The 18,854-nt window shown below is 36.8% G+C and overlaps 1 protein-coding gene across 6 annotated transcripts; it reads right to left on the bottom strand.

Annotated features, from left to right (window-relative positions):
• Window positions 1-4,532: 4,532 nt before the first annotated feature.
• On the bottom strand, window positions 4,533-8,568 carry LOC147493876 (pentatricopeptide repeat-containing protein At3g04130, mitochondrial-like). 6 transcript variants are annotated; one of them, XM_086566454.1, is made up of 3 exons: window positions 8,435-8,568; window positions 5,262-5,702; window positions 4,533-4,989 (listed from the first exon to the last, which is right to left on the bottom strand). In XM_086566454.1, the coding sequence occupies exon 2, from the start codon at window positions 5,671-5,673 to the stop codon at window positions 5,272-5,274; it is 402 nt and encodes a 133-aa protein (XP_086422580.1). In that variant the 5' UTR covers window positions 5,674-5,702; window positions 8,435-8,568; the 3' UTR covers window positions 4,533-4,989; window positions 5,262-5,271. The 6 variants fall into 6 exon arrangements, with proteins under 6 accessions (XP_086422580.1, XP_086422577.1, XP_086422578.1 ...); XM_086566451.1 differs by lacking the exon at window positions 4,533-4,989 and adding an exon at window positions 6,712-8,270 and having other exon boundaries at window positions 5,048-5,702; window positions 8,435-8,536; XM_086566452.1 differs by lacking the exon at window positions 4,533-4,989 and adding an exon at window positions 6,712-8,270 and having other exon boundaries at window positions 5,048-5,695; window positions 8,435-8,536.
• Window positions 8,569-18,854: the final 10,286 nt, after the last annotated feature.

Here is an 18,854-nt window from a genome sequence, read left to right as displayed (position 1 = left end):
GGAATTGATGTTAGAATGTTAGAATGTTGAATTGGAATTTATGTTAGAATGTTAGAATGTTGAATGTTGAATTGGAATTGATGTTAGAATGTTGAATTGGAATTGATGTTGGAATTGATGTTAGAATGTTAGTTTGAAATGGTTTGAAATTATACTTGATTGGAATTGATGTTAGAATGTTAGAAGTGTTGTTTGAATTGAAGTTAAGAGGATATTGTTGATTGAATTGCAGGTGACACGCAAAATGAGTAACAAAAGTAAACTATTTTTCAGTCGAAAATCAGTTACTATATTGACAAATAAGTCGACGTCAACACTAAACGCCGATGAGGATGAAAATGAAGTCTATCATTTGCAAAACCCTCCAGTAATTGAATTTTCGGACCCAGTCGATCCACTAATACATGCTACATTGGCTAGAAACCTGGAAACTCACATCTCTCATCGTGTAAATATGGTAAGCATTTGATTGTTAAATTTGGTTTCTTTAACATCATAATTTGTATTTTCTTTAATTTTAATAAAGTGTTTTGAATAAATGTTTAGGGAGGAGGGGGGAGGGGAGAGATAAAATTGCGGTGTTGTTGGGCATCCGTGAACAATTGGTGGAAGACAAGAAATGAAATTTTACAATCTCCGTTTGGGTCATTATTTCAATGTGGTTATCAAAACACCAACTGTGGTTTGATATACGCTTTGATCGAGCGGTGGTGGGACACAACTCACACTTTCCACTTTCCACTTTCCACTTTCCACTTTCCACAAGGCAAGATAGACATCACTCCAATGGATGTTACTATGCTCATGGGAATGAGCGTAGGAAAGGAAAATGTCATTACGTTTGGAGAAGGTCGGTTCGCAACTTTTGATTATGCACAGCAAAAATGGCCGAATATAAGGCCGGAGCATTGGGCTAAAGGGGGTATCAAACCCTCCTTTTTTGTGAATGAGTTCATGGAGAAGAATAAAGAGAGTGATGAAGGTTGGTGCCCGACGGGTACAGATCGGGAGAGATATTTGAGAGTATTCTATTTTTACTTAATCACGCAGTGTTTCTTCCCCATGGGTGATAGCTCACTGAGATTAGGTTGGATAGAGTGTTTGGTTTGGTTAGATTACATGCATCAGTATGATTGGGGTGGTGCTATGTTTGGAGCTTTGATTTACGCACTGGATCAAGCGTGCTGAGTCACAGCTAATGTTACAGATGGTCAATGTGGTGGCTTCACCCCTCTTTTACAAGTAAGTTTTAAATTTTTAGTATTATAACTTTATGATAGTATTATAATTTTTAAATTACGTACAAATTTGATTTTGATATTTGTTTTTATGATAGTATTGGTGGCATGAGTACGTACCTACCATGACTCCTCTTCTGAGACTGAATATGGACCGTGATATCGTCCCACGGATTAGAGCATGGATGAATGACTTTAAAGATCGCCGAACTGGTCAAGGACACCACAACATTCACTTAGATCGTAACCAACCCAAGACTAGGTTGGCATTGGCGATACAGTGGACACCATGGTTTCATACTCGATATATGGAAAATGTTGATGATGTGGAGAGAGATACCATAGATGATGTTTGGTTACGTGAGGCGATTCACCATGTACATCGTTCATATAATCTTATAATGCGCCTAATCGTCTTTGAGTTTGGAGGTATCATCGTGTGGTACCTGGGCGATAGGTGTTGGCACCAAATCGTTAGGACACCTTTCATCCCACCCTCCTCCTCGAGAATATGTACCCATTGGGAAGAGCTAGTCAGTGGAGATCATATTTTAGAATGCATGAATACTTGTGACCACAAGCTTCTCTATATTTAGATATGAATGGTGACTACGATAGTTACTGGGATCGCGTCTTAAGGGGTCCTATATTGCCTGCTAACATGTACGTACATAGCTGCTAACATGGACTTTGTAGGACATAAGGCTATTAGAAGTGATTTGCGTATCCCACACCCTGCTGAGCCTTACTCTTCATCTCAAGGTCCTTACGAGTCTTTTGTTCCAGCTCATTCCGATCTAGATAACCCATGGAGCTATGACATAGTTACATCTCAGGGAATGCATGTCGTCATACCTATACCTCATGTTGATCAAAGTTATCTTCCGAATCTTTTCCCGGATTTAATTTTAACACTCTAGATGAGGTTAGTATTTGGTTTATATTTTGAAACTTGAATTATATTTGGTTTATAGTGATGATTTTTCTTAAAGTTATTGATTTTTTTGTAGGCTACACTTAGAGCAATATGCCGAGTCGCAGCTAATGATGCATGGGATGTGCGATTCGGTTATGACTGCGACCGACGAATACTATCATTATTTGGTGGCCGAGCGAGAAGAGAAACAAAAGTCACATGATAGAGTCGCAGAGTTAGAAGCGCAGATTCTAGAAATGACATTGCGAGAATCATGGCACGGGAGTGAATAAAAAAAGAGGCAACCTGGCTAGGGTTCGAGTCGAAATTAGTTTATTTTTATTTTTTTTTTTTATGTTTGTATTGATTCATATTTGTATGGATTATGTTTAATGAATGAATTGAATTGAATTATGTTTGTTTAATGAATGAATTTTGGTTAGTTGAATGGATGTGTGGATTGTTGAGTTGTGGAATGAATGATAATGGATTGTGAAGTGAGTGGAATGGATATGAATTTGTATATGGAATAAAATAAATGGAGTTGCGTCTACCAGGTATAGACGGCGGAGTTTCTGTCGTCCCGTCCATTTAATTAAAATGAGAGACAGATGGCATAGTTTCTGCCGTCAGTATATAAATAACCAACAGACGGCAGAAACTATGTCGTCCGTCTCCCGGAACTTATTATGGCAGCTACTAGCGAAGGTCTTAACTTTGGCTGGGTTTTTTACTTCTTCCAAATTTAAGACCCTTTAGCAGCTCCATTAGAATGACATTTTTGTGGTTGGGATGCTATATTTGCCTTTAACAACCCATATAGCCTCCATTGGACTTGCTCTAAGTAACACACCAGCTAATAAGTATAGTACGCTTGTAAATTGCAGGTGCATTTCATTTTCAATTGATATTCTTTGTTGAACCTTCTGTATTTTTAATGCTCGAAGTCTTTTTTTTTTTCGCTAACGTTGCTTGAAGTCGTGAATAACATTCTTTGTAAACTTTTAGCTTTGTAGTTAGTAATCCTGCTTAAGAAACACAGATGTCTCATAACATAATATTTCCCGACGACTTCTATTTTGGGAGTGCAAGTAGTTTTGTCGAATTGTCTGTCCAAGACATAAAAAACATCGTTGACTTGTCGACTTTTGATATAATCAATTGAAATCGACTTTTGTTTATGAGTGGATTATACAAAATTAATATATGATCGTTGTTTTGTGGAAAAGTTAAAATGAATACACTGGATAACTCATCAAGGGAAAAAACATGTATCCACGTTTACTTAATAATTTTGGCTCAAGTTCTTGTCTTCAATCTTGATTAACCACAACTGCACATGGTTGTCTTCTTTACAATGTGAGCCTGCATAATTCCAATCTTGTAAGATAACATAGTTTAGAAGGAGAGGAAGATCCCAAATCACAATAGTTGAATTGCGCACGTGAGCTCAAAGACTCCACTCTAGAGCAGGAAACGGGTCTGATATGCCCTATCCAAATCCAAATTTTCAAATTTTTTGCAAATATTTCATCCAATCCGAATTTAAATACGGTTAGAGAAATGTATCGGAATCCGACATGTTAGGGTCTGGTCGGGTTCAATTCCCTGCTCTATTCCTATGACTCAAACTCTGTGTCATGTGCAGCTTATTAATAAAGACATATATGCAAAGGGATCTACTAAAGAACTACATCTAATTTATAAAGATTTTTTTTGGGGAAGGGGTAATTTATAAAGATTTGATATAATTATATCTGTGTTGCGAAATTAGATGCTTAAAAATAAAAGTTAAGCAGGGAATGTCACGTGTGGTTTCTGGGAACTAGTAAGGTTCATTTCACTGTCAAATTGGATCGCGTATTTAGATACCACCCTATATAGCATATGAAAATTTATCTTCGGAAAGAAGACGGAAGAATTTGAATGTCAAGTATCATATGCATAATTGCATGTTACAGATTATTGCCTTTACAGTATCCAACTATCCATCGATATCAAACATTGAAACCTAACTCGATGGCATCAGTAACGTGCACATTGGCCTATTTTGATCTTTAGTACTAACAGAGTCACAGAGTGCACGCTATGAAGGTGACAGATAAAAGTGTCTCGAAGAAACACAGTTGCACACTTGCACCCAACACATTTGTATTTGACTCCACAATTAAACTTGCCGAATGAAAAAAAAAATGTAGTGATTCATTTTATTTAACGAACAGATAGGATATGCATGAATTTGTTAACTTGATCCCAACTCTTCATGGTGCAATTTTTTCCACGTACATTGGTCTTGTGAGTTTATTAATCTGTCTCATCAAAATGCAAAACTTTGATTTCTAAAAAAGCAATGTAATAGACTATAGACTAATAGATGATACCACAGAAAAACCAATCCATTAAGATGTAAAAAGGGATCCCATGTGAGTGCCAGCTTTAGCTTTTCGGTGGAACTATAAATCACAGACGGCTGTAAAGAAAGTGGGGCTGGATCATGGAAAGATATAGTCTCTTTAAAATGTATGTAATGTCGGGTTCAGTTATTATTGCCACTAAAGCGCCTTTTTCTTACTTTAATGCGCATTATGAAGGGAAGCATGTCTTCTCCCCTGTGCCATTATATATAGTTAGTCTATTCTTCACATGGACTAGTTGTTGTATACCTTGTCATCGCGAGACCATTTGAGAGAATGCAAACCACTCGCACTGTAGATAGCCTAATTCTAAAACTTTAGGCAGCCCAGCCAATTTCTAGCATATATAAGAAGCAATTCTTCAGTGCAGTTGCTTCAGCATTGTCATGGGTTTATGTCCTCGAATCTCAGTAGGTGTAGACTGTAGTTACTCCGCAAAAGAGAGATTATGCAGACAAGGAATGAGCAGAATCAGGAGATGATGCACTAAATTTCCAGATTAAATAAAAAAGGATAACAGTAGCAACTTAGAGAGTACGAACGGTTTGCCAAACTATTCCACCCTTCTTTTCTAAACACGAAGTATAAAATTTGGTTTTTCTTCAACAGCATGTCATCATACTTTCAGCCAAATGTAGGCATGTAGCCAAATGAAATAAAAGTGAATTAACTTAAGTAAGATAAACCTCTTACGTGCTAACGATCAGTTCTTTGCCTTAACAGAGTTGTTATCCTTGATCCTTGCACGATTGTCTAGCTTAACAAAACGTTTGAGTTGTTCAAACGGAAGGCTCTCCATGTTCTTCCGTCGTAGTTCACTCAATGCAGGGTGCTTATCCAGTAGGCGCCAGAGCCAATCAGGGTATTCAGAATCTGCAAGGATTTTGGGGTCTGTGCCATCCTTGAGAGTATTGGCACCTATTGTTGTAGTAGACTTCACTTCTTTGGCAAGAGTGGAATCTTTTGGAGCAACACCAGCTGCACCTCCTTTCGAACCCTTCTTTGCTTTACCACCACCTGCTGCAAATGTTCTGCGAGCCAACACGATAATTGGTTCCTTGACAAAGATCAAGCTTCTCAAGGATCTCCTGCAGCTCATTGCCATGTCTTTTTTTGTGCAGAATCAACTGTAAACTAACACCATTTCAAAAAAACTTGGAATTAGGAGATGAGCAACTATTTCCAAACAGAAATCTTAGAGTAGTAGATATTTATAATTTCAGAGTGCATATCAGCAAAATATGTATCTTCAGCTTTTCTCACAATTTGACTACTATGGATGACTATGTTTAATAAGTATAACAATGAGAAAGTATGTTTCACCACAAAGATGATTGTATGAGCGGATGTAGAATTTCAGGCTGCAAAGATACGACATACATGATACATTATTATGATCTAATGTCAACTTTCTAGTTTCTAAACCAGAAAACCCATGGGAAACTGGTTAAGTGAACGTACAGAACCGCACGTAAAAACAGTAGAAAATATCATAGTTGGTTTTATATGATATACTGCCATGAACCATGCATGATGCATGGTTCTGTTCTTATCTTGCCATTATAATTCAGTGATGTGGTGCTTTCTCAAGCTATTTCACTTGAAATTAAAGAATTCGCTAGATGCATAAACCCTAAATTCAATAAAATTTACTTATCAAAAAAAGAAAAAGTAAAGCTGTTACAAACATCGCAATATCAAAGTTTCTAAAGATTATATAATTCAATTTGAAGGAGTAAGATGTATGCTAAACAAGATCTGTGGACCACTGTGAGAGCAGCAAAATTATTAAAATCCTAAAAACATAAGCAGAGCATACAGAACAGGCTCTTGCCACATCATTATATTCAAAATTCATATTTTAGCCATAGTTATTTTGCACAAATGAATGTCAAACAACAACAATAAGGGGAAAAAAAACTCAAGCTACTGGATCAGCAACAAAAATCTACTCCTATTCCAAAATAACAGCACTTGCACCAGTTCAGCACTGACATACTAAGTGACTGTATATCTGTTTTTGATGATAAGCAATTTACTATCGTATATATTATAATGCAGACATTACAGGAAGGTTTCCACACTCCTGTATAAACTGGAACTTCCATACACGCTTGCAGCAGAAGGACAAATGATTATTTACCTTAAGCATAGCTTCATTAAAACATAGGTTTGCTCCAAACCTACACATCCACTATATCTCTTTATGTGAAGTCTTCATTTGCTTCATCAGATCTTCAATCCTATCTGAAACATCAGTCATGCTTTTCTGCTTGACTTCATCCAAAAGCAAACGACATGTTTGGTACCGAGGTCTTATTTCTTGACGTATCATTTCCTCAAGGACATTATAAGCCCTTTCGCATTTGTTAGCTCTACAAAGCCCATGAAGTAAAAGTGTATAGGTTGAAAGATCAAGACTGAGATGATGCTTTTTTAACATGTCATCCAATAAACTACTAAGACTACTATCTATTTTTCCAGTTCTTAAGCATAGTTTAAGCAATGGATTGTATGTTTTAAGATCAGGCTTACACAATGTTGACTTCTCCATCTCTTGGAGTACGAATAGTGCACTTTGCTCCTGAGAGTGGTGGCAATACATAGCAATCATAGTATTGTAGGTAGAAGTATTTGGGATGATGCCACTCATGGGCATTTCCACCTCAAAGATATGAGCAGCCTCACACAGCCGACCAGCTCTCCCTAATACGTGGATCAACGCATTATAAAAGAGTGTATCAGGTTTACATTTATCTGATTTCATTCTCTCATATACTTGCAAGGCTTCTTCGTATTCATCACACTTAGCCAGTGAGTACATGAGAGTGGTATAAGTGACAACATTTGGGCTGCACCCTTGTGCCCTCATCTCATCAAGCAGCTCATAAACCTTTCGAAAGTTGAATTGGTTGCAATAGGCTTGGACAATCGTTGAGTAGGTAATGATGCAAGGGGTACATCCATGTCCCTTCATCTCTTGAAGAGTCCAATTTGCCTCATCAATCCTATTGTATTTGCACCAACCATGTATGAAAATGTTAAAGGTGTGGGCATTCGGAGAAATGTACCGCTTTAACTCCAAAAAGACATCACGAGCAAGGTGAACTCTCTTCTCTTTGCAAAGGGTGTCTAGCAACAAGTTCATGGTTTCAGTGTTCTTTTCCAATCCAAATGTTCCCAAGTCATCAAAGATCTTAATGGCATCTTCCCACTTCCCTGCACCACAAAGCCGTCTCATGACCTTGGCAATAATCTCGAGTGTGACTCTATTCCCTTCACACATTTCATCTAGTAGCAACAACATTCTAGATATTTTCTTAGCCTTACCCAAAATATCCACCGTTTTAGCATATGCTTGTGGGGTATGCTTATATCCAACTCGTGTTCCTGCCCACTTGAAAACACCTAAAGCAGACTTCCAATCATCCTCAAACCTAAAGAGCAATGTATCAACAAGTCCACTAGACAGCTGAATACTACAACAGAATTGGTCACGCAAGAGGGCTTGCATAACCTCTTCCTCATTATTCCCCACACGAACTTTAGAAGCTAAAACTTCAACATAAGGTACTGTCGTCAAATAACGAGGACCTAATCTACACACAAAAGGCTTCTCTAAGGAAAATGCGAGGAAATGGACACGGGTATTCTTCTTCAGGTAGTTCCTTGTTGAGATTATGATCAAGGGGTTCATTTATCCTGCATCCCCCAATGTAATTTATCAGTCTTTGTTTTTTTAACAAATTTTCCACTACAATAAAATACCAAGTGATCTATAATTTAGGCGCATGTAATGTATATATCACGTCAAGATCATCAGGAAACAGCAAATAACGTAAAAGTTGAGAGATTGGAAATGGTACCTGTTTACGGAATTGGACTTGGGCTACTCCACTGCCTGTTTTGAGAAAGGGTTTTGAGGGGGATTAGGGATTTAGGGTCTTTTGCACGTGCTAGCCACGTTTTTTCCACAAAAAACTTTGGAATTTGAGTGACCCGTCATCGATATATCAGCGAAACTCACCTTTCAACGAAAATATCGCTGACTTTTCAGAAAATGAAAAGGATTTGGGTGTGTTTGGAAGTTTTTATTTGGAATTGGAATTGAAAATATAATTCCAATACTTACAATTTCAAGTAGTTAAAATTTCTCAAATTGGAATTTCTATAGTTGGATGCACAAAGGAATTCGTTTTCAAACTCCACATAATCTCAAATCAGTTGTTTGGCCATCAAAATTTCCAAACCAAAGTTGAAATATTAAAAAATAATAATGTACTCTAAACCAATAGGTCTATGGACCAAATTTATTATAAACTTTATTTTGAATGTTTAAACCTCTTCTTAACGGTAGTATTCTAAACATTGAGATGCATCATCAACCATTCATTATTAAAATCATCTGGAAGCCCATAAAAAGCGTGTTCCTTATTATTATCAGCTACAAGCAAATCAACAACACAGAGTGTTAGAGAACGATCAAAATCCGGAACTTTATTAACTTCCTGGCATAACTTGTTCACATCAACAGTGGGAAGACGTGCACGTGAGTTAGTGTCTACTATAAACTTCAATGTATCAGTCATGGAAGTCACAATTGTGGCAATGGCATCACCTGCGCAAACTTTTTTATTTGTGGATTGTTTCTCATCCGAACCTCATTTCAATTGCTTGTCACTTCCTTCATTTTCTCCATTAATGTCCTCATGGCCATGATTCTCATTGTTGCCATTGTTTTCAACTTTTTTTTCCTGTTTTATCAAGTTCTCCTCCAGTGTTAGCGCCAACTTCTTTTGCATTATTCTTCCCAACAATAATTGCTAACAACTCATCCTAGTTTGTGAGAGGCTTATACTTGAACTCTTTGGCATCGGAATGTGACTGCAAATTATTTAACCAATATTTAAGAAGAAATACCTTAAAAAATACATGAAAATACAAATTTTATATTACTAAAAAAATTACCTTAACATAACTTGAAAAGCATGGATAAGAATTGTAGAACTGTGCACAAAAATAAATAATCAGGGATGGGAGAGGTAAATAAAAAATAGCGAGAGAGAGTGAGAGAGTGCACACCGGCCTTGGACGAGTTGCAGAGAAAAAGAGGCAAGTTTTCGGCGGTATTGGTAGAAAGAGTGAGATGTACGAGAGGTTTTAAAGAAGTAGAAAATATATTTTGCCCGATAATTTTTCACTCTCCAGGAATTGTGGAATATGAAAATCATAAGTTTATGCCCCCATAGAAACTTGCGATTCCTTGATTTTGGGGTTTTGGTGTTTCCATTCTAGTGCCCAAAAAGGTTGCCAAACGAGGTAACTCCTAATTCTAGCTCAGAAATACATTATGAATTCTCCACTTAAATATAGTATTCCAAACACATCCTTTGTGCAGTTTAAGCATTCGACAGCAAATCGCTCCAAGACCTTATAGCGATTAATCCTATAAATCAGGGATTAATCGGAAACTAATCAGGGATTCCTAAGGGTAACCCATAGCTAGGGGTGCAAACGGATAGGTTCGGATGCGGATATGCCTGTATCCGAATCCGAATCCGAATCCGAAAATTTATACCGATATCTGAATCCGAATCCGACGGATATTAAAAAATTTATCCGAATCCGATTTCGGATATCCAAAACGGATATCGGATAATATCCGATCCGAAAATTAAAATTAATTAAAATTTTATTTGCTTTAAATAATTCATTTTACCACTATAAAAAATAGTATAAATATATATATTTGTCATTTATTATTATTATTTTGTTATTATAGTTTTATATTATTAGTTTATGATTTTATATAATATTTTATACAATAAAAAATTAATTAATTAATTATATATAATAACTATTAATTTTTTAAATCGGATCGGATATTATCGGATGTGGATATGGCAGTATTCGAATCCGTATCCGACATAAAAAAAATATCCGAATCCGAATCCGAATCCAAAATTTTCAGATAATATCCAATTTTTCGAATACGAATTCGAATCGGATTCGAATATTTGGATATCCACTTGCACCCCTACCCATAGCACATATGCCCACACATAAAACAAAAGAAACAAGTTGAATAGTATAGCCAAAGTAAGCCTCGGAACAACATAGGTTTTTCAATTGTGGGTTTTATACTGTGCGTGGGTTTTTTGTTGTACTTAATACATAGAGTATTCAAACAAAGTTAAAATTAATACACAGTCAACAACAAATGTGTCAGTGTCTACAATAACACGTTACACCTCATAAAAAGCGTTATTTCCAACTCATGTTTGTGTTGTAGTGCTCAAACAGAGAACGTCTTTCAACTTTGCAAGTTCACCAAGAGTTCGAGTCTAAGAGTAATAGGTTGGATGTTGGGGATGTTGGGGAAAAGGATACCAATCGATCCCCACTAAGATAGCTTGCACTTGGACAATCTACTACTCCAATAAAAAATCTAATCTTTCACTACAACCAACAACCACAACCTAAACTATGGATATAACTATCACAAACAAACAATATAAATATAAAGCAATTAAAACATACCACAACACAAAGATGTAATGTGGTTCGACCAATAATGTCTACTTCCACAAGAGCTAAACCTTTTATAATTATGGGAAGGAAGATTACAATCACTCCTCTTAAGTCTCTCCACCTTACTAGATCACTCCTATCTCCTTACAAGCTTTTATCTTTGCAAGGGTTTTTTCTCAAATTTGATTGCTCTCAAAATTAGGTTTCTATTCAAAACTTAGTTTTCCAAAACCTAACTTCTATTTTTATAGTAATCTAAAATTTTGGCGTATATGCGAAATTTCGTGCTTACTGTAGAAAAATTAGAACCCGACATCTTCAGGCATGAGCGTGGGTGCGCTCTTAGCAAGGCCATTCTAAGCGCGTGCACGCCCTCTTATTTTTCCATCCCAAAACTCCAGTAGACATGTTTCATGAGAGGTTGAAAAAAAAACTATCTTCTTTTTCACAGCAAGGGTGCAAGCGCGCCTTGGTCACAACCAATCTGAGCGCGTGCGCGCTCAGACCTCCACATGAACAATACCTGTTTTTCTCTTTCTTCCTCATGTGAAGGATAACTCCAACAATCTGCCCCTCCTGAACAGTGCGGGGGGATACCTCCATGCATTCCGAAATCAACAGGAGGAGTGTGATACCATTCCGGTAGCATAACAAACATCAAACTTACCTTTCGATAAGACTTTGGTCATCATATCCGACCCGTTCTTGTCGGTATGGATCTTCTCAATACACAAATGCTTGACTTCAAGAACTTCTCTAATCCAATGATAACACACATGTATGTGCTTGGATCTAGAATAAAAACTCAGATTCTTGTTCAAATGGATGGCGCTCTAACTGTTACATAGAACTACAAACTATTTTTGCTTTAGCCCTAGTTCATCGAAGAACCTTTTCATCCATAACATCTCTTTGCAACACTCAGTGGCTGCAATATACTCGGCTTCTGTAATGGAAAGGGCAACACACTTTTGTAACTTAGATTGTCAAGAAACTACTCCTCCTGCAAAAGTAAACAGATAACCGGAAGTGGACTTCATAGAGTCAACATCACCTGCCATGTCTGTATCTGTGTAGCCTTCAAGCAAGGTCTTACTTCCACCAAAACACAAACACGCCTTGGAAGTTCTCTTGAGATATCTCAATATCCACTTAACACCTTCCCAATGCTCTTTACCCAGATTTGACAGAAAATGACTTACAATACCAACGGAGAAAGCAATATCCGATTTTGTACACACCATTGCATACATCAAGTTGCCCACTATGGATGCATAAGGAATCTTTTCCATTTGACTTTGCTCATGCTCACCCTTTGGACACATATCTTTGGTCATGAACGGGCCAAGCCATAACCGACCAAGCCGGCGCTTTGATCCATGTTGAATCTCTTCAACACCTTCTCAATGTAGCTTTCTTGAAAAAGTCATAACTTCCCACTCTTTCTATCACGAGTGATCCGCATACAAAGTATCTGCTTTGTTTGACCTAAATCCTTCATCTCAAAGGACTTACTCAAGTCTTTCTTCAGCTTGGATATTTTGTTGATGTTCTGGCCAACTATCAACATATTATCCACATACAACAAGAGCACTATGAAATCCCCATCTGGAAATTTATGAACAAACACACAATGATCGGAAGCAGACTTCTTGTATCTATGTTTCACCATAAAGGACTCAAACCTCATGTACCACTGTCTCGGTACTTGCTTCAACCCATACAAACTTTTTCTTAGCTTGCATACCAGGTGCTCCTTGCCTTTGACCTCAAACCCCTTTGGCTAGTCCATGTATACATCTTTCTCAAGGTCTCTATGAAGAAAAGTTATCTTGACATCTAGTTGCTTAACCTCTAGGTTTATCCTTGCGGTCAAACCCAATATTACCCTGATAGAAGTCATCTTAACTACAGGAGAGAAAATTTCATCAAAGTCAATACATTTCCTTTGACTGAATCCCTTCACAACAAGGTAAGCTTTGTGCCTTGGGCTTGGATTATTCTCCTATTCTCTTCATGCTTGACTTTGAAGATCCACTTATTCTTGAGAACTTTTCTTCCTTTCGATTTTTCAACTAAGTCATAAGTGTGATTCTTATGCAAAGAACTCATCTCATCTTGCATGACATTCAACCACTTCTCTTTGTCTATACCTTCAAGAGCCTCTTGATAGTACATATGTTCTCCACCATCAGATAGTAAAACATATGTATGTGGTGGATACCTGGTTGAAGCTTGTCTTTCTCTCTCTGACCTCCTTACCCCATCTTTTTGTGGCTTAGGAGGATGCACTTCTGCTTGCTCAGGTGGTGGTTCATGCACTTCATCTGCATTTTCTATATCAATAGGTTTTATCCCATCATGAGCAATAGGATCATCATCATGAGCTTCAAACCCATGGTTCTCTGCATTCTCAATACCTTCTGCACGTTCCACTATAGGAACTTCTCGTTTTATATCAACAAGATCATCAATGAAAACTTCTAGCTTCTCACCATTCTCAAAGTCTATTATGGTTTGGTCTTCCAAGAATACAACATCTCGACTTCGGATTACTTTCTTGTTGATTGGATCATAAAGTTTGTAGTATAGCCAAACTTTTCATCCCCATAACCCAGAAAAATGTACTGTTTGGCTTTGTCATCAAGCTTGGATCTCTTATCCTAGGGAATATGAACAAATGTCTTGCACCCAAATACCCTCAAGTATCCATAATCAACATCTTTGCTTGACCATACTCTCTCTGGATAATCACTATTCAGAGGCTTCGAAGGCGATAGGTTGATCACATGTACGGCTGTGCGCATTGCTTTTACCCAGTAACTTCTTGATAACTTAGAATGAGACAACATGCATCTCATTCTCTCTACAATGGTACAGTTCATCCTCTCGGCTATACCATTCTATTGCGGTCTAGGTGAGCAGTGTAAACCATTGATTTCACCCCAACTCCCTTCAGTTCCCACAAACTTAGAAATTGCCACATGAGTGTGTCATTGTAAAGCTGTAAGTTTTAACCTTACCTGAGTATAAATAAGCTCCATCAGAGGAAAATGATAGAGATTTTACTTCAAATGGGTGCCAGTACCAAGTTGTGCAGGAGTCAGCATCATCACCTTCCCTCACCCCCAGGCCTTTTTTCTTCATTCTTTAGCACTCTTCCCTTCTTTGTTACTCCACTTCAAGAAAATTCTCTGTTTCCAAAATCTCTCCAAATCAAAATTCTCCCAGTTACATCCCCTGCAGTTAAAATTCTCTCCTTTGGATGGAAAGCAAGAACTGAAAAGCTCTTTGTGTGATGCAACTTCATCTTCTTCACATCATACTTGGAGTCCTTCGCTAGGATTTTCCATAGGTGAACCTTGTGCTTGTTTCGGATACCAAAATATTCCCCAGAGGCACTGATGGTGATAAACTCAGGGTATCGAGTCTACCAAAAAAAAATAGATGTGTTCAACAATCATACCAAAATCTCATACTCCGCATACGTTATAAAATTAACAACAAATAAAGCTATGTAGTTGATAACAATCTTCAATTGTTATTTTAACAAATGATCTTCATGGAGAAGACAAAACTCTACTATAAAATATTGGGAGGACATAGCATTGTACTTTCAAATTCAATCCAGTAATGCTCATATCTGACATAATTTTTCCAAATAAGTTTTTATAATGCTTCAATTCCTTTCTATATAACAACTTAAACCTCTCAGTAAGAGAACTGAAAATTCATTGGTACTAAGAAAATCTACTTTTTTTTTTCATTGTTTAACTAAATTAGTTCTTATAATGAAGTAGTGCTTATTTACAGATTACAACTATATGTTTAGTCAAAATCCATATAAAGTAAACTTAATCACCAAAAACATATAAAGTATGGACAAGAGTCATCTGAAAGTACCTCTACCAATACTCCGCCAACTAGAGAAGACTTCGATAAGTTGCACTTCCAGATTTGTCCAAGCAAACTTTTACTCCCATCATCAGGTTTATTGACTGATATCTTTGACAGAAACAAAAGCAAACAGATCGGAGGGTTTCCCCTTGCTCTCAATTGGTGTAGCAATTATATTTGGAATCACCTGAAAATCAAGACAAAGTTCAAGATTATTGCCACTTGACCCAACTTACCAAATAGATTAAGTATTAGCAAAAAAAAAATCATAATGCCAGTTTATAAACAAAATTCAGATTCATAACCTAAGCAAAGGGGTCGCTTCTAAAGAAAATTTGAGTTATTTAGAAAACTAAACTATTTAACAACGTTGAAAAGGCATCATAACATGCACTAAGAAATCAGTATCAAACTTCACATGGACACACAAGACACGTACAAACATACATATATTGGGTGCATCTGAGAAAAAGGTATACACTACCAATTGAATGACAATATATGTTGTTGCCCCTAAGATATATCAAACACACCAATTAACCAAATTGAGCACTTATAGTAACATACATACAATACAAAACAATGATCCATATTACAAAGCTGGAACCATTTTAATTAATTTCAACTCCAATCTAGTAGGATGCAATTGTAGTATATTGTAACATAAAACAACGAGCCAAGCCGAGTGCCTGCGAGACGAGTACCAATTTTTTTTTGTTATTTTCTTCTTTGATACTTGAATCTCTAATTCAGTTCTCAAGTAAGGGGTTCTAAGTCCATCCAAGCTGATAACATGCTTAATGGTTGGATTAATTATAACATTGAGGGACCGATGAATAAAACTGAACGACATATGATTAAATTCTAACAAAGGCAGAGTTGAAAAATAAGTTGGTAGTTGAAAAATAAGTTGGTAAAAAATACTAATTGCCAAGCCAACACAATGCTACCAAAAACAGAAAAAAGGAATTGAACTCAAATAAATCTCGCCACTACCTTTGTTCATCAAAACCTGTATCTATCTCTCATATTATCTGAGCTCAACAATTGTAGTTTAAGTTTCTATTTGAAATCCAATAAATGTTTTCAAATCAGATTTCGCTTTCCAAACCCTAAATACTCGAGAAATTAGGTTTATAATAACTAGGGTTCTCGAAAAACCAAAGCTTCAACATTAATTCAATTAAATATGACAAGTGAAACCCCAATTAGCGAAAATATCAAAAAGATGGTATATGTAGAATTACCTTACAGAAGAACACAAAAGAAATAATTTTTTACCTTTGAATATCGAAATAAAAAGAGGCGCATCCATCCTCCACCCACAAATCCCAACGATTTAATAATAACTCCGATTCATCCGGCCAGTCACAAAATGGGAGTGGCAGATCTTCTCGTTGGTTTTGAAGTGTTGAATACGAGCAATTTCGAGCTGTCTTTCTAAAGTTTTCTTGTGTTTTAGATAATATGTGATAAGGTGGACCTTTGCTGTCACACCCCGAATTTCGACAGAATTCGGAAAAACATTATTTGTTCCCCGACTCTTCGATCTCCGAAAAAGCCCATAAACAGTTTAAAAATATCACGGATAATTAAAACCAATAAAAATTTTAACTTAAACAAAGTCCTCTTCATTATAAAACAATTTACAAATGAAAATGCAAATAATATTATCTCAACCGAAAATCTATATCACCTCGAGGAAAACAAAACACAACCTCGAGATCTGATGCTAACGCAAACCACAAGCAAAGAACCAATCTTCTTCATCACTAAACCTGTCAAGACTTATCAACTATGTTCATTTAATGAACACACCGATAAACAAAACATGCAAAATCGGTTCAAGATTATAAACAATCTTTGGTGTGAGTAGCCCTAAAAACAACATATACTTATACAAATATAAACACCATCCATAAGGCAGTTAGTTCCTCTACCGAGGCGCCTTAACTTTCAACGACAAATACAACATCCTAAAGAATAATAATTAAGGTAGGTAGTTCCTCCACTGAGGCACCTTAACTTCCCACTAACCACACAACAAACTATACACATGATAAATAAGGCATGTAGTTCCTCCATCGAGGCGCCTTAGGTTCAACTAAACAAATAACCAACCAAACATATTATATACGTACCTCATTTCATGCTCAATCACAGAGTGGGTCGTCTCTGCCCAAGTAATTAGTTTGACCCACCCTTCTGCAAAACTATATATAATCATCTATCTACAGATACATCATTAACAAATATATTACCATAATTATATTAATTCAAGCTTTCTTTGCGTGTCCCTAAAATCACGTCGTATCTATGTCTTACCTAGTTTTTACCACAATCGCAAACCAACCCGAACATGTACATCCACATGCCTCCCTTACATAATGAGCCACTCCGTCGTAACCACCCCGCGGGATGCCGCGACACCGTAAATCCTCACACGGAAGCCAAATCTATGTAAGCATCGCCACTATTCGCATAAAAATATTAGCATCATCGTTCTATTTTGAACGGAATAATCAAGTCACTATTCGGCTAAAAGAGGGCCGCCGAAGGCCATTTCACAATCGAAATGCTAGAAGGGTCAGAAACCGATTCAGATTAATCAAGCGCCGTTTTTCCAATCACATGAGTTGTGGTAGTCGGGTTCTAGGATTTTCGTTATGTAATTTATTCAGTGTCATACATTAATGACTCATAAACATTTCTACTATATCACGTGCGTGGTCAATTACCTTATTGCACTAAGCCATAATATCTAGAAACATCTCAATTATATCTCATAGTCACTTTCGTTCTTTCACGTGCCAATATATTATTGCACTACACCACACTCCCCCGGGCAAATATTCACCGATACTATATTAGCATCTCACATATAAAATAATGGAGTGTATATACATTTCTCCAAGATATTGCATTAATATAACTATCCCAAAGATATTATATCATGTCACAATGCTTCAACGTGATCGCATACATTTTATTATAACGTATTAGGAATATAATATCTCCTAACATCTCAATATCGTCACGTGTCAAAAATACACAACATCAAGGTCAAATCTTTCTTAGATAATGACCACCAAATTATACCGAAACTTCCATGACATTTTATTACTATATGTGTCCATATAATATACACATAAAAACGTAGCACAAATAAAAGTCCACGATCCATAATCAAAGCCCAATATATATATGCTTTTACTTTTACCCACTACTCACGTCAAATCTAAATTAGATAATGACAAACCCAAATTATATAATATTCGACAACGTTTTATTATTACATTTATCCATATAGTCAAATATGTGAAAAACTGGAAAAGTCAACGGTCAAAGCCAAAGTCAACACATCATGGTCAAAGTCAAAGTCAAAGTCAACACATCATGGTCAAAGTCAACCCATCATGGTCAAAATCAAAGTCAACCCATCATGGTCAAAGTCAACACATCATAGTCAAAGCCAAAGTCAACACATCATGGTCAAAGCCAAAGTCAACCCATCATGGTCAAAATCAAAGTCCAATGTCAACGGTCAAAAGTCAACCCATCATGGTCAAAATCAAAGTCAACCCATCATGGTCAAAGTCAACACATCATGGTCAAAATCAAAGTCAACCCATCATGGTCAAAGTCAACACATCATAGTCAACGTCAAAATCAACACGTCATGGTCGAAGTCAAACTGTTATGGTCAAAGTCAAACCGTCGTTTCGAAGGTGTTCGACTTTGGTCATAGCCATGGTTCATGGCTAAGGTCAAAGATGATAAATTTCATGGGCTCATGGCTAAGGAAATGGTTCGGACCCAACTGGCCGAGCCCAAACCCCAAGCCTTAGAACCCGAAAG

The sequence above is a fragment of the Coptis chinensis genome, chromosome 6 (genome assembly GCF_015680905.1).
Source record: "Coptis chinensis isolate HL-2020 chromosome 6, ASM1568090v1, whole genome shotgun sequence".
NCBI lineage: Eukaryota > Viridiplantae > Streptophyta > Magnoliopsida > Ranunculales > Ranunculaceae > Coptis > Coptis chinensis.
This window is presented reverse-complemented; position numbering and strand designations above follow the sequence as displayed.

Bases quoted from the DNA above. Each gene is read 5' to 3' on its own strand.
- LOC147493876 (XM_086566451.1), bottom strand. From the start codon at position 8,265: ATGAACCCCTTGATCATAATCTCAACAAGGAACTACCTGAAGAAGAAT.